This window comes from Pinus tabuliformis, chromosome 4_2, assembly GCF_031772625.1.
Source record: "Pinus tabuliformis cultivar Carrire ecotype Pingquan chromosome 4_2, CPIR1, whole genome shotgun sequence".
In the NCBI taxonomy this organism is placed as follows: domain Eukaryota; kingdom Viridiplantae; phylum Streptophyta; class Pinopsida; order Pinales; family Pinaceae; genus Pinus; species Pinus tabuliformis.
Window position 1 is genome coordinate 77,396,066 of NC_142304.1, and position 13,848 is coordinate 77,409,913.

General features: G+C 35.3%; 1 protein-coding gene across 1 annotated transcript; it reads right to left on the bottom strand.

Annotated features, from left to right (window-relative positions):
• Nucleotides 1-1,897: 1,897 nt before the first annotated feature.
• LOC149168298 (uncharacterized) lies at nucleotides 1,898-6,334 on the bottom strand. Its single transcript, XM_089428223.1, has 12 exons — nucleotides 5,990-6,334; nucleotides 4,637-4,750; nucleotides 4,395-4,505; nucleotides 4,255-4,317; nucleotides 3,908-4,021; nucleotides 3,622-3,771; nucleotides 3,412-3,489; nucleotides 3,000-3,221; nucleotides 2,809-2,895; nucleotides 2,602-2,721; nucleotides 2,415-2,507; nucleotides 1,898-2,286 (listed from the first exon to the last, which is right to left on the bottom strand). Exons 1-12 carry the CDS (start codon nucleotides 6,152-6,154, stop codon nucleotides 2,227-2,229), a joined length of 1,377 nt encoding a protein of 458 aa, XP_089284349.1. The 5' UTR covers nucleotides 6,155-6,334; the 3' UTR covers nucleotides 1,898-2,226.
• Nucleotides 6,335-13,848: the final 7,514 nt, after the last annotated feature.

Consider the following 13,848-nt stretch of genomic DNA (forward strand, 5'->3'; position numbering starts at 1 on the left):
TGTCCTCTCTATGGCTCTGCGCTAATCCCCTAGAAAACTGACCCCCTTACGGTGCACAGAAAATTCCGGGAAATTAACCCAAGTCTCTCCTCCAATAACCCACCAGACCCCAGAAATGGTTTGGCCAAATGCTAACCCCGAAATTTCGGCCCAATTTCCCCTCACTCCACTATTTGTTGGGTATTTCGACCCACCTGTGAATGTCACTGCTGAAGGTCCCCAAAATGGTTGCAATACTAAGCAAATGTCCCTCCGAAATGATCCCACAAGCTACAGCCCTCAATCCTTCTCTTCCCCAACTCCCACGTGTGGCACGAAGTACCACTGCGCATGCCCACGCAGTCCTTGGTACGAATGGCTTGGTCTCTGCAAGCTCCCACGAATTGGGGCCCCAAAAGTACTCCAAATCCCCAGCAAATGAAGGCCCTAAGTTGTCCCTGGATGCCCAACAAAATCCCTGCTCTATAACAGACTCCCAAGAGCAGCGTATTCCTCTTCTGCGTCCCAGTTGTTCCCCAACTCCATGAATTCACTGGATAAACTCCCCAAACAGATCTGAAAGAATGCAAAACACCTCCTAGGGCTAGCACTCTAAGTCCACCAAACGTAGGGTGAGATTCTCGCCTGAAAATCTCATGTGTTCAACAACACATGCAGACTTGGCTCTCATCTCAAGCGTGCTAGTCAAGGGTGAATGTTCAAATGATCAAAGATCCCCAAAAGTGAGTGCCTTCTATTTTGTCATTGAGCCTCCAATTTCCCCCATGTGGGACCCATCCATCGATTTCCTCACTTTTCCCTCCAAGAGTGTGTATTGCCAAGAAGAGAGTGTATTCCCTTTTGGGGGTGGCCCCCACTGTCCACTAACCATCCAATTTTCTCCTTTTCTCCTATGTTGGGCCCTTACCTTAGCTCAAAACTCCAAGTGGGGTAGTGCGTATTGCCAAGAGGAGAGTGTATTCCCTTTTGGGGGTGGACCCCACTGTCCACTAACCATCCAATTTTCTCCTTTTCTCCTATGTTGGGCCCTTACCTTAGCTCAAAACTCCAAGTGGGGTCCTGCAACCCACTTTTCCTAAGTATTAGTCCAAAATATGATAAAAATGACAAAATTGATATTTCCCCTTAGCAATACTGCTAAGTGGGAATATCACAGGAGATGCACTGTGCACCACTGTGTTGGTTAGAAAGTTTTAGTTTTGAGTTATTGCGGTACATTCAGTAGAAAATAGATGTAGTCAAGAGATCAAATCTGGTATTTGCTGTCCAAATTTTCAGCATGTATGTTTCTAGATTAGCATAATAAGATTTCTATTTCAATCAAAGCTTTTAAGTTTTCAGCTACCTGTTATTTAGGTCAATCGTTATAAGGGCAGAATCTGCTTACCATGGTCTGAAAATTAACGAAGGACAGCAAAAGCCCTTGGCTATGGCATTAAATAATCACACGCAGTTAATGCTACATTCTTTGATATTTTTATCCAAAGAAATAGCTGTTTAAAACCAGCTTTCCCGGAGGTTGATGAGTGTGACTGTCTAGAAGCCAAGGTAATAATCATGTTACGCAAAATAAAGGAAGCAAAACCACGGTTATAATCACAAGATACTTCACACCTAATGCCATGTGACTGTTAATTCTGAATGATTCCGGCAGTGTAACCAGACTTATCACCAAAATTATAGGTTGTTTTCCCCTTATCATGTGCCCACCGTTATATTTTGACAAGGAGATTGTTACAGGTAAAAGAAGAATTTTTAGTTCTAGCCCTTTCTACGGCAATGTTTAGAATTTTCCAATTCTCACACAAGATCAATTTCCATTTTATATTAAACATATATTCACGAGTAAGTTGATGCCTGTAAAGTGAAATCAAATGAAAATGAAATGCCAAAAAAGAAACCAAGGAAGCTGGAACTTACCAGAATATTTAATTGATCCTTTGTTGGAAATCACAATAGAGAACATTAAAGATTTAGGTGAACACAAGTATTTGGAAATATCCTTTTTTGGACTTCCTAAAACGAATGTTTAGACTTTTTGCCAAGATAAAATTTCATAAAAGGGGTTTGGATTCTTGACTAGGTCAATCCTATCTCTAGTCGTTACAGTTATTTGCCAGCAGTAGCTCCAACCCTCATGTCAAACTTTGGTGGTTTTTGTTAGGCATGCATTTTCTTGTTTATGTCCAAGTTGAATGCACCTAGAAATCCCATAGCTCTCTACATTTAAATTGATTTCAAAACCTCTTCTAGAACCAATGCCCATTGTGTCCAGTGAGAACATCCCTGCAGAGATTGTCAAAGAAGCTCCAGATGACTGGAGAGAGTTTTCTTCATATAGAAATGAAACTAGTAGAAAATTTAAGGAAGTATTAAGACATTGTGTCTGAAGGAAGAGAAGATATAATTCAAACCTGGCAAAAGACTGAAAACGGATCCCTCAAAGGTCCATCACATGAGAGCTCGCTTGTACTTCCATCTATGAATGTGCCATCTGCAAAGACTACCTGAGAAAAAGCACTAGAGCTAAAATACTGAGGTATTGCAGCTTTCACACCCTCAAATTCCTCAAAAACTAATTTCTGTTATAAATGAGTGCACCTCTGATGCATATCCAGGGGTTGAACCAGCTACAGGCCTGATGTAGGATCCCACAGGAGAACATCTTTGGACAGCCCCACAGAATGCCAAGAGGCATTCACGGCTTCCCAACTGAACTGCCTGGATCATACCTTAAAGTCAAGATGAATGGCAACAAAGTTTTGTTACAAAACTCCTAAATGCATGAAGCAGTAAACTGAGAATTACCTGTATAATATCATGACGAGGCACTCGAGGGAGAGGCTGCACTGCATAACCTTGTGCTGCCATAACATCAGCAACAAGAAGACTCCCCTGGTCCCACAAAGAAAAGCAAGTATATTATCTGCCCCATTAATAGTGGAATTTAAGAATGCTTGAATATTCATCAACTTCAGATGTTAGTTTCTTACATCTACCTTGATTGATTCCCCAACCATTTGAGGAGATATATATAAGCCCTGAAAGAGCATACGCATTACATCACCCGGGGTTGCTCCAGAGTCCACACCTATGCCTGGGGCTGAAAGACGAGTTGCTGCTGCATTGACCCATTGTTCCTTCCCAGCCACATAGCCACCACAAGGTGCAATAGTACCTCCTGGATTCTTGATCAGACTTCCTGCAATGAGATCTGCACCCTGGTGTAGACCAAATGAACATGTTTAAACAGTCAGCTTACCTCTACAGACTGATGTAAATGATTAAAGCGACACAAAAACTGAAAAAATCTAATTTATGCATCCTGTATTGGTAGATATGCAGCTCAATAGTGTCCACATGCTTCCTTACAGTCAAATGGTGAGGAAAGCAAAAACATAAATTACCCACCACAGCAGTTGGTTCAGTGCTCTCAACAAATTCACCATAGCAGTTGTCGACCAAGATCACACATTCCTGACTCTGACACTGCCAGAAGTACCTTGTCAAAATCAGCAAGCCTGAACAGAGTTATAAAGAAAGCACATGTATTTCCCTATAATGATTAGCTACACCTGTAAAAAAATATCGAAGTTGTTAATCCAGTGCTTAGAGACAAACCTTGATAATTTCTATTGCCCTCTTGATATCAGATATGCCTAGGCTTCGCCGCCATGCATAACCACAAGAGCGCTGTATCAGAGCACATTTTGTTTGTGACTTCACTGCTGTCACAAGTGCTTCCAAATCTATCCCACCATCCTCTGCGAGCTGAAATGTATAAAAGATTTGCAAATCAAAAAGAAAACACAGAAGCCAAAACCCAATTCTGCAATTTCGAAAAGATGACCGTTTCCTGTCCTTTCTGATGATAGGACTAACAGAATATGCCCCAAAACTTAATTACCGGCAGTTCCCTATATGAAACTCCAAACTCCTTCAAAGATCCATGTCCAGGAGTATTTCGTATTCCAATGACTTCTTCTAGTGTGTCATACGGAGCACCTGCTACAGCCAAAAGCTGAAAATCAAGTTAGATAAAATAGATGATGGTGGCAAGTAGTAAAACATTTTTAAAAGATAATAATGTCAGAAGTTCAGAACATGATCTTATAGATTTGAAGACAATTCAGTAAGAAGTTTCCATCGGTTTCTAGCTTAGGATATGCTTTCTATCATCATTGAATGAGTCAAAAATATTTGTTAAGACAGTTACGTAATAATAATCTCATCAAGATAGTGTCTGCAACTTACTTCATCCCCTGGTCTTAGGACACCATATAGAGCACAAGCTATTGCATGGGTCCCAGAGAAGAACTGCAGAAGAAAAATGCCAAATTATTTTTATTTTATTAGATCAGAAGTTTCCTCGGATGCTTCAATTTTATGCATACCTGTGAACGAACTAATGCAGACTCTGCACCCACTATCTCTGCAAAAGCTTTGTCAAGTGCTTCACGGCCACCTGCTTCATTGTGCCCATAGCCAGTAGAACCACCGAAATGCTGCCAAATAGACAGATATTTACACACTGCGTTCTATCAAAACCTTAATGACTATTTTCTTTTCATATTAACAACAAAAAATTGAGTCAATAGACCTATTCTGTTGACATAAAGCAAACAAAAATACCTACATGAGTTCCAACTTGGGCATTTCTGTAAGCCTTTAGTACCCGGCTTGTATTGCGAGCTACCAGCTTATCTACCTCTTGAAATTGTGGATATAGAGCCTCCATAGCTTTTTCAACCTGCACTATAAACAAAAAATTAATGACAAAGCACTGAAATATTAATCCAGCTACTGTAAAGCTTGGCATATATTATATATAGAGTTTCCCAACTGAAGTTCATACATATTGTAACGTCTTCAAGAAATGTGGAAGTGCCCCTGCAAAGAAAATCATTGGCTGTAAGCTTAGGCCGGCAGCCTTCAACAATGCATGCTGCACTCACAATTTTTGATAAACCAATTCCACTGGTTCTAATTCTTCTTCTGCAGAAATCCCTCAGCAATCTGGCAGCCAATAAAGTAGCTCCCATAACATATCCCCAAATGTCAAAACCATCACCCCAGAACACGAAGCCCTAATACGGATGGGCACGGGTTCAACGTTCTAGCCCGGATATGCCCAATTTGAAACCAAAACCAACTCTTGACTTGGTTTCTTAGGCGGTGCTTCTTCGTCATATAGCTCAAACCCAATATTGTCTGGATTTGTGTCTATAACAGAACAAAATTCTATACTATGCTACTTTGGGTACATAAGAATTAAAATTCAGAACTACCTGAATTTGGAATTTGGAAATCTAACAGTATCTCTATTAAGGTGTCATGCATCTTAACTTCAGTGAATTAGTACCTGAATGAGGGTCACCTTTGACTTGAAAATAGGTTATGGTGATTAGTTCTCCTATTGATTGAACCATTACTCTCCACCTTCATGCTGCCTTCGATTAATCAAGTCTATTGAGACTCAGTTTGAATCAACATTTTCCAAATCTTAAAATACATCCAAGGGGGTGTTCAGAAAGTGCAAATAGTTAAATTAGTTTACAGAAAGTGACCTGTTGGGTGGGAGAAAAATGTAAATCATGCCAATGGGGGCACTGGTTCACTAGTGATATTGACGGTGTAATAAACTGTCCACCATGGTTCCATTCTCACTGTGATCTACTCCGTCTATATGGCCGGAATTTGAAAGATCTGTATGGGAGGAATTTCAAAGGGATGACGCTGGTAAAATTTCCAGCTCATTTTGGAGGCATGGTTACCTTTAATACCTGGTTCTAAGTCAAAGGAGGTCCGCTCTTTGCAGTGCACTTCTAGGCCATGTTTCTTGAAACACTTCCAACAAAATAAAGAAATAACTTACTTGTTCGCTGTCGGTGAAATCCAGGAGAGTTGAAGGTATGGAGAAGCTTTGCACTAGTACCCATTACAATGGAAAGTAAACTTCAAAGTAGAGAGAGATGATTTTAGTCCGTACCTGGGGGCAGAATGAGGGATCAGTTGTAGCGGTGAAAGTACTACTTCGGAGACTGCAGTGAAACAAAACCTGATGTCCAGACTGTTTTGTTGGAGAAACTAGAACTACATTGGACCCAGGGCTCCTCCATAAGAGTGAAGCCTTGATCAGCAGTGGCATGGCCATAATGATGGTCAATGTTATGAGACAGACTTCGGAATTGCTCGATAACCACTCATCACGACCGGTTATCTGATTTTCAGTCGGGGGATTATCGTTATTGTTATTGCGTTTTGAAAAATGTTCGCCCCATTCTTTTTCGATGGAATGAAAAGCATATACGCGGTTATCGATGCCAAACCAGAAAGATATATTTTCGATGAAATTTTTCATAAATTACAATGTATTTTCAAGGAAATATTCAACTTCATTTTCACTTTCCCTTTTTCTTTTGAAATATATTTATATTTTTTTATTTAATAATTAGTATAATTTAATTACATTAAAAAAATAAAGTTTTCCGAAAATTTGGTTTTTATCACTAAAAATTAAGAAAATTTGGTTACATACTTAATAAATAAAAATATAATAAATTATTATATTGTTAAATGTTATCACTAAAAATTAAGAAAGATAATTAATATTATTTATATTAATATATATACACTTTTATTTATATATATATATATATATATATATTTATATTTATTTGTTTTATAGATATATATATATATTTATATTTATTTGTTTTATAGATATTTATATGTTATTTTTATTAATATATATAATTTTTATAATTAAATTTATTAAAATATATTTTTCCATATAATAATAAGTTATTTTAAATTGAAAATATGGAGAAAAAAATTATAATTTATGAAAATGGAAATAATAGAGAAGGGAAAAAATCAAAATAAAAAAGTTAAATAAATAAATAAAAACAAAAAATTAGTAACTCATGAAAATGGAAGTTACTAAACAACCCATAATAAATGTCAAAAAACAAATGGAAGTTACTAAACAACTCATAATAAACGTCAATAAAGCACCTTACAAATAAATAAATTTAAATAATAATAAAAAATAACAAAAATTGAATTCTTAATGTTAAACTATGGATAAACAACCAAAAATTTCGGCCAAAGACAAACTAATACAAATGAATATAATAAAATGGTTTATATAAATAAATATTTCTTTTTTATTTACCAACAATATAATGTCATATAAATTTCATAAAAAATCTTAATAAATTATTAGTAGACTGATTTATCAAAAAAATATCATTTATTTTCTTTGAAAGAAGATATAATATGTTTTATTATTCTTATATCACGAAAAAATATTGTATTCTGTTTAAATATTAAAAGATATAAAGTATTTAATATTGTATTAATTTATATATATATATATATATATGGAGAGAGAGTTAGAGTATAATAATATATTGATTTTAATTTAATAAGACAATCTTATTTAATATGTGTGTTGCATAATATTAAGAAAGTATACATATTCTACACCCTTTTACATGTGAACTTGTAACCTTTTAGGAGGAAATACATACTCTTAATTATTAGACCCACTCAAGTTGTACAATATGCATGCATTCATCATCTTGCATAAATTTGGTCATGTTCATACATAATCATTGATAATGCTAGTAGAGATTCATTTTCCTCCATATGTTGCTAGCAGAAAAATGGTCATCAATGTTAGCATAAGTACATTGCTAGCAAAAATCATATTTAAGACAAAGTGTCATGGAGTACATGCACTCGTTATCTTGTATAAAGTTGGTCAGATTGGTACAAAACCATTAGTAGTGTTAATGGAGATTCATTCCCCTCCATGCATTGCTAGCAAAATATTGTTCATCAATGTTGGCATAAGTACATTGCAAACAAAAAATGTATTTAAAAAAAGTGTTATGGGGTGAAAGATACAGGTTAGGATCATCCACTTGGGATGATAGCAAAGAATCATCTACTACTACCTCTTGCCATGGGTTTCTCTATGCCCCAAAGTTCGCAAAGATGAGCAAGCATCCCATAGAAACATGTTATTGTAGCTCAAATTCCCGCCCTTACATGCCATCAATGCCATTGTAATATCCCTACATATTTCCCACCCACATTCCCACACTCTCCCACTTGGAAGGTTTTGTATTGAATTTGTTGGTCTTCATTAAATAAGGCCCCACACATGTTTAAATTCCATATTTCTTCATCACATAAAACATAACCTATTATTTTAACTAAACATCCACTTCCTCAATATAAGCTCAACATGTTACTCGTAAGAATTGAACTTGGGTGGGAAGGATAGCAATCAATCCTCCCAACCACTCAAGATAGACCCAATTGACGCACAAACACACATCTTAACTCAATAGCTTTTAAGCACCAAGCAACTTGCATCTCATTTTATTTTATTCTTCTTCGTGCTTAATAATTTTGAACTTAAAATGGATCTATGTCAGTTATATATAAAACATAATTGATGTCAAGGAGATTGCCCATGGTATATAGATCATAAACATTTTCTTTTGAAAATGAAAGGAGAAGAACATGGATTTCTATTAAAAGAATCAAAATGAAAACCTTGCACCAATGCAAATCTTTAATAACATACCAAGATTTGATAGCTTGAGAAGTTTTAATAATAAACATATATGCAAAATCATCAAGAGTCTTAGGTGTGCTTTTTCTATGTTTTTCTTAGTTTCTTCAATTTTTTCATAATCTCTCCTATAATCATTTATTTCTTCTCTTTTATAGCCATAAGTCGAAGCAACATCATAATCAAACTCAGTGTTATACTCAAATCCAATTTAGTAAGTAGATGATCCATAGGAACCTATACAACTAACATGTGGTCCTTAAGTGCTACCTAGATTAACGCTTCTTTTTTTTATTTCTTAATATTATAAGAGTCGGTAGACTTGTTTCCTATCACCGAGAAGGCCCAAGGTTGAACCTAAGAGGCTACCCTATACTCCTAAGCCTAAAGAAACTATCCACAAGCATGCTACACAAGTCAACCAAGTTTTGAACATGGGCAAGGCCTTACTATTGGTTAGCAAACGATTTCCAATGCGAGAAGCCCAATGTTTGGCCTACCCAATGTTTTAAATTTAGGGTAATGTTACATTGATCATCCATCTTTCATCAAAGGAAGAGATGGTGAGAATATTCTGAAGACATCATAAATACTTACTATATTTAAAAGAATATATATCCTAAATTGTTGCTAGTATAAAATAGTATAAAGTATATTTTATATTATTTATTTTGTAAGTTAGATAGTATTATTATTAATTTGTTACAAACTAGAGTATGTACAACATTGCTTATTACCTATCACCTAGGAAACCAAGGCCACTACAATATAAAAGGATAGCTATTTTTGCTTCACAAAATTTATAACAATTTTTCAAAATATCTTAAATCGTGTAATTGTTCTTAATTATCCTCTGATAGTAAAATAAAATGCATATAACATGTGTTTGAGTGTCATGGGGTGAATGATGTGAGTTATGATCATCCAATAGGGTTGATGGAAAAATATCATATGCTACTACCTCTTGGCATGGGTTTGTATATGCCCTAAAGATCACAAAGATGAGCAAGCACCCCATAAAAACATGTTATCATAGCTCAAATTCCTACCATTTTGTGTCATCAATGCCATTGTAATATTTATACATATTTCCCACCCACATTGCCATACTTTGGAAGGTTTGTATTGAAATTGGATGGTCTTTAAATAAGGCCTCACCCATGTTTCAAGTCATTCTTTCATCATTGCATAAAAGTCAACCCAATATTCTAACTAGAAATCTACTTGCACATTCTACAACCCAAAATTGGAGAGATTGTAATGTCCATCATATTTGTTGATCTCACCATATGTTTAATAAATATAATATTTTATACAAAGCTAAAAATAAAGTAATAATAAATTTAATGTAAAACTCAATTAGAAATACAAATTTCTTAGTGCATAAAAGATCACAAGTTATATATATATATGAAGCACGAAGAAGGATAAAATAAAATGAGATACAAATTTCTTGGTGCTTAAGAGCAATTTGTATCTCATTTTCTTTTATCCTTCTTTGTACTTAATAGTTCTAAGTTAAGATGGATCTACACTAGTTATATATAAAGCAGAATTGATGTCAAGGAGTTTGCCCATGGTAATATGTAGATCATATGCATTTTCTACTAAAAATGGAAGGAGAAGAACATGGCCAAATTCTTTATTATCGAGACTCAAAATGAAAACCTTAGTCTAAAGCAAAGCTTTAACAATATACCAAGATCTAACATATTGAGAAGCTTTAGTAGTGGACACATATGCAAAATCATCAAGAATCTTTCGTGTGTTTTTGTCATACTTTTGTTTGATTTTTCAAATTTTTCACAAGCTCTCTTATATTCTTTTATTTCTTCTCGTTGATTGCCATAAGTGGAACCAATGTTATAACGAGAGCCAGTGTTATAACTAAATCCAATATAGTAAGTAGACGATCCATAGGCACCTAGGAAATTAGCAATTGTTCCCTTTAAGCGTTATCTAAATTAATATTAATGTTGAATTCATCCTCCATTTTTCATCGGAGGAAGAGGTGGTAACAATGTGCCCTAGACATGATAAATAATTACTATAATCAAAATAACATATATCCTAAGTTGTTACTGCTACAAAATAGCATGAAGCATATTTTATATTTTTTGTTTTGTAAGCTAGATAACATTAGTATTAATATTTCATAAAATAGAGTGCATACAACACTACTTATAGCCTGCCACCTAGGAAATCAAGACCATTGCAATACAAAAGGATCATTGTTTTTGTTTCAAAAAAATTATAATAGCTTTTCAAAATATCTAAAAGCGTATAAATGTGTGAACTAACCTACTAATATCAAAATAAAAAGCATATAACACGTGTTTTAGGAGGATTTTGTTTCTCCTCCTCTCTCTTGACAAATATAAACAAAGGGGTTTAAGCATGTGGTCCATGTTCTTGATTCCACCATTATCCTTTGTCCCTTTGATCATCAGGTTCACTATCTAATAGAATGGGCTCTAAGGGAGTACATGTAGAAGTTGGGACTTGGTTTGTTTCCTATTTGCAGTTGTTATTTCTCTCTACATAGTTGTTGAATGTGATCTCAATATTAAAAACCTTTTTGTATAATGCATTAAATGTTTGATCCATCATACTCATTTTTTGCATGATAGCTTGTTGTTCACTACCTTTTTCCTCCACCATTAAGCAATGAAGGCCTTATTAGGTCAACAAAGCTAATAAATTTGAAAATATTGGTATCTTTTGTTATGGAATAAGCCAACTTTGAGACCCATTCTATAAACTTAGACTCTAGTTGTTCCTTGGAGAGGCTTTGTCTTTTCCTCTTGATGGGTTACTCCATGTTGGCCACCTCAACTTTGGTTTCCATAGTCGTTGGAATCCATTTTGGCTTTGGTTATGTGTTGTGAAGTTTGTAAGGGAGATGATAGCTTGACAAAGGATAAGGTGCCTATGTTTGGCCCGCATTCGTTGCACTAAGGGTTAGACCATTTGGGGGAGATCACACTTGATAGAATCTATAAAGGTTAACTAAGAGGTGGAGGATATTAATCAAACAAGATTTATGAATAATGACGAGAAGCATGCATAGACTATAATCTATCCAAGGTAAAAGCAAACGGGTTAGCCTTTGAGATGATCATTGGAGTTCCATGGTAAGGTGGGAATCGGGTGATCTTATGGACCTTAAAAGGAAACTACAAGAAAAACCAAAAGAGCTAATTCATCCCAAAGATTTACATAGGAAGTAACCACAAATAGACTAGATCTCAAGAGTTAGGGGTATCTAGGAATAGAAGCAACCAAAGACAATGTTGGTGAGGTTTGATTGAGAAGAGGTCTAAAGGATAGGCTAGACACCTTGGTCAGGAAAATGGAGGTTTCTATAAAATCCACTCATCTCTCATTCCAAATTGCTTGCAAACTTCCTGATTCCCTATAACACAAACCAAATTTCAAAGTAGTGAAACGTAAATAGTCAAAAAACCAAAATGTTGGTCCAAAGAGACCAAGATGCTAAAGAGAAGCGCTACAATCCAAAAAAATGTATTGAGTCTGTTAGATTTTTGCTAGCCCAAGTCTCGCGGAAAATAATTTCCTTGTGATTTCCTTACTCAAAATTAAATTTAATACAACTCACATAATAAAATTCACACACTAGGATTCTAACTAGCAAAATAAAAATTATAGTGAAAGTAAATGAAGTCATTTTCCACTACACACAACAAAATATTTCTACACATCAAATCAACTACTCATTAAAATAGTATTAAATCTTACAAGGGATCTCTTACTAGGAAAATGGCCCATTGAAAACAAATACAAGCTACAACAAAAATTTCAAAAATTATTGGGCACCTATGTAGCCTATACAACCATATGAAATTTCCCTGAATCAAACCCACAACCTGTTAGTCGGTTGTATGAGCCCGCATGTATCCTATACAATTGTATGGTTATGTGTATGACTGTTATATTTCCCATGCAACCTACAAACTCTCCTGCATTGTACAATTATTATTGCGCTTCCTTGTACGACCTACATGTGGTTGATTTCTTTGCTACAATATTTTGCTTATTGTCTTCTTCAAAGCTACTCAATAGATGAAAGTTATTTATAACCCTTGTTGAGAATACTTAATGTCTCTCTCTCTTGTTGTTTTTCTCCTTCGCTTGGCCTTGCTTTTATAATCTTGAGTTATTAACCAAATCAATTAACCATTGATGACTAAGTCTCCATAACCCTAATATCCCGATAACATTGATAATTGAGATTAAATCTCAATCAACAATTTAGATTCATCTAATTCACTTATGTAAAATTCTTTGCATTCCATTAGATTAAACTCACTTTTATAAAAATCACTTCACTTTAGTAATTCCTTTAAGTAAAGTGAATTTGCCAAGGTGCTTTAAATGACTTCCACACATCTTAACACTCAAATCTATGTGGAAGTACCCATCTGAGCTACAAACATCAACACTCCCTCTTAGCAAAGGAGGTATTTTGCACCACTCCAAACTTGTCTATGTAAAATACAAACTTCCCTTTCACCAAGGGTTTGGTCAAAGTGTTTGCAACCTACCCATTTGTGGAGATATATTAAAGCTTAATTGCTCTATTTTGGATCTTGTCTTTGATGAAGTGATACTTGATCTCATTATGCTTGGACTTGTCACGAAATACTAAATTCTCAAATATTTTGATACAACTTTGGTTATCACAATATATCATCACAGGCTCCAACTCTTGATCATCTAATCCTGCAAGTAACATGTGAAGCTAAATGACCTCACAACTCACCATTCTTACTACCATATACTCTGCCTCTACTAAATTGAATGCTACAAAAGTCTATCCTAATAAACCATGATATCATCATTGATCCAAGGTTAAAGGAGCATGTTGAGGTGTTTTTCTTGTCTGTTGCACTCACTATCCAATTAGAGTTTGTATATCCTTGCGACCTCACTCCATCATCACCAAGATACCTCATATCATACTCCATTGCACCTCTCAAGTACCTAGGCACATGCTTTATTTCTACCTAATGCACCTACCTCGCCTCCACCATGAATTGGATCAAGGTTTTGTTGATTGAAAAAAATGTCCTTCGTCAACATTAGGGTAGACCACCCAGTGGGGAACTTAAAGCAACTCCTTTTCTGTTGAAGATGGTGGTTCTAACTGGTTTTGGGTCTAGTTACCCTTCCATCTAAGACTAACCTAAAACTAATAGAATACTAATCTAACCTAACCTAAGAGTTAATCTATCCAC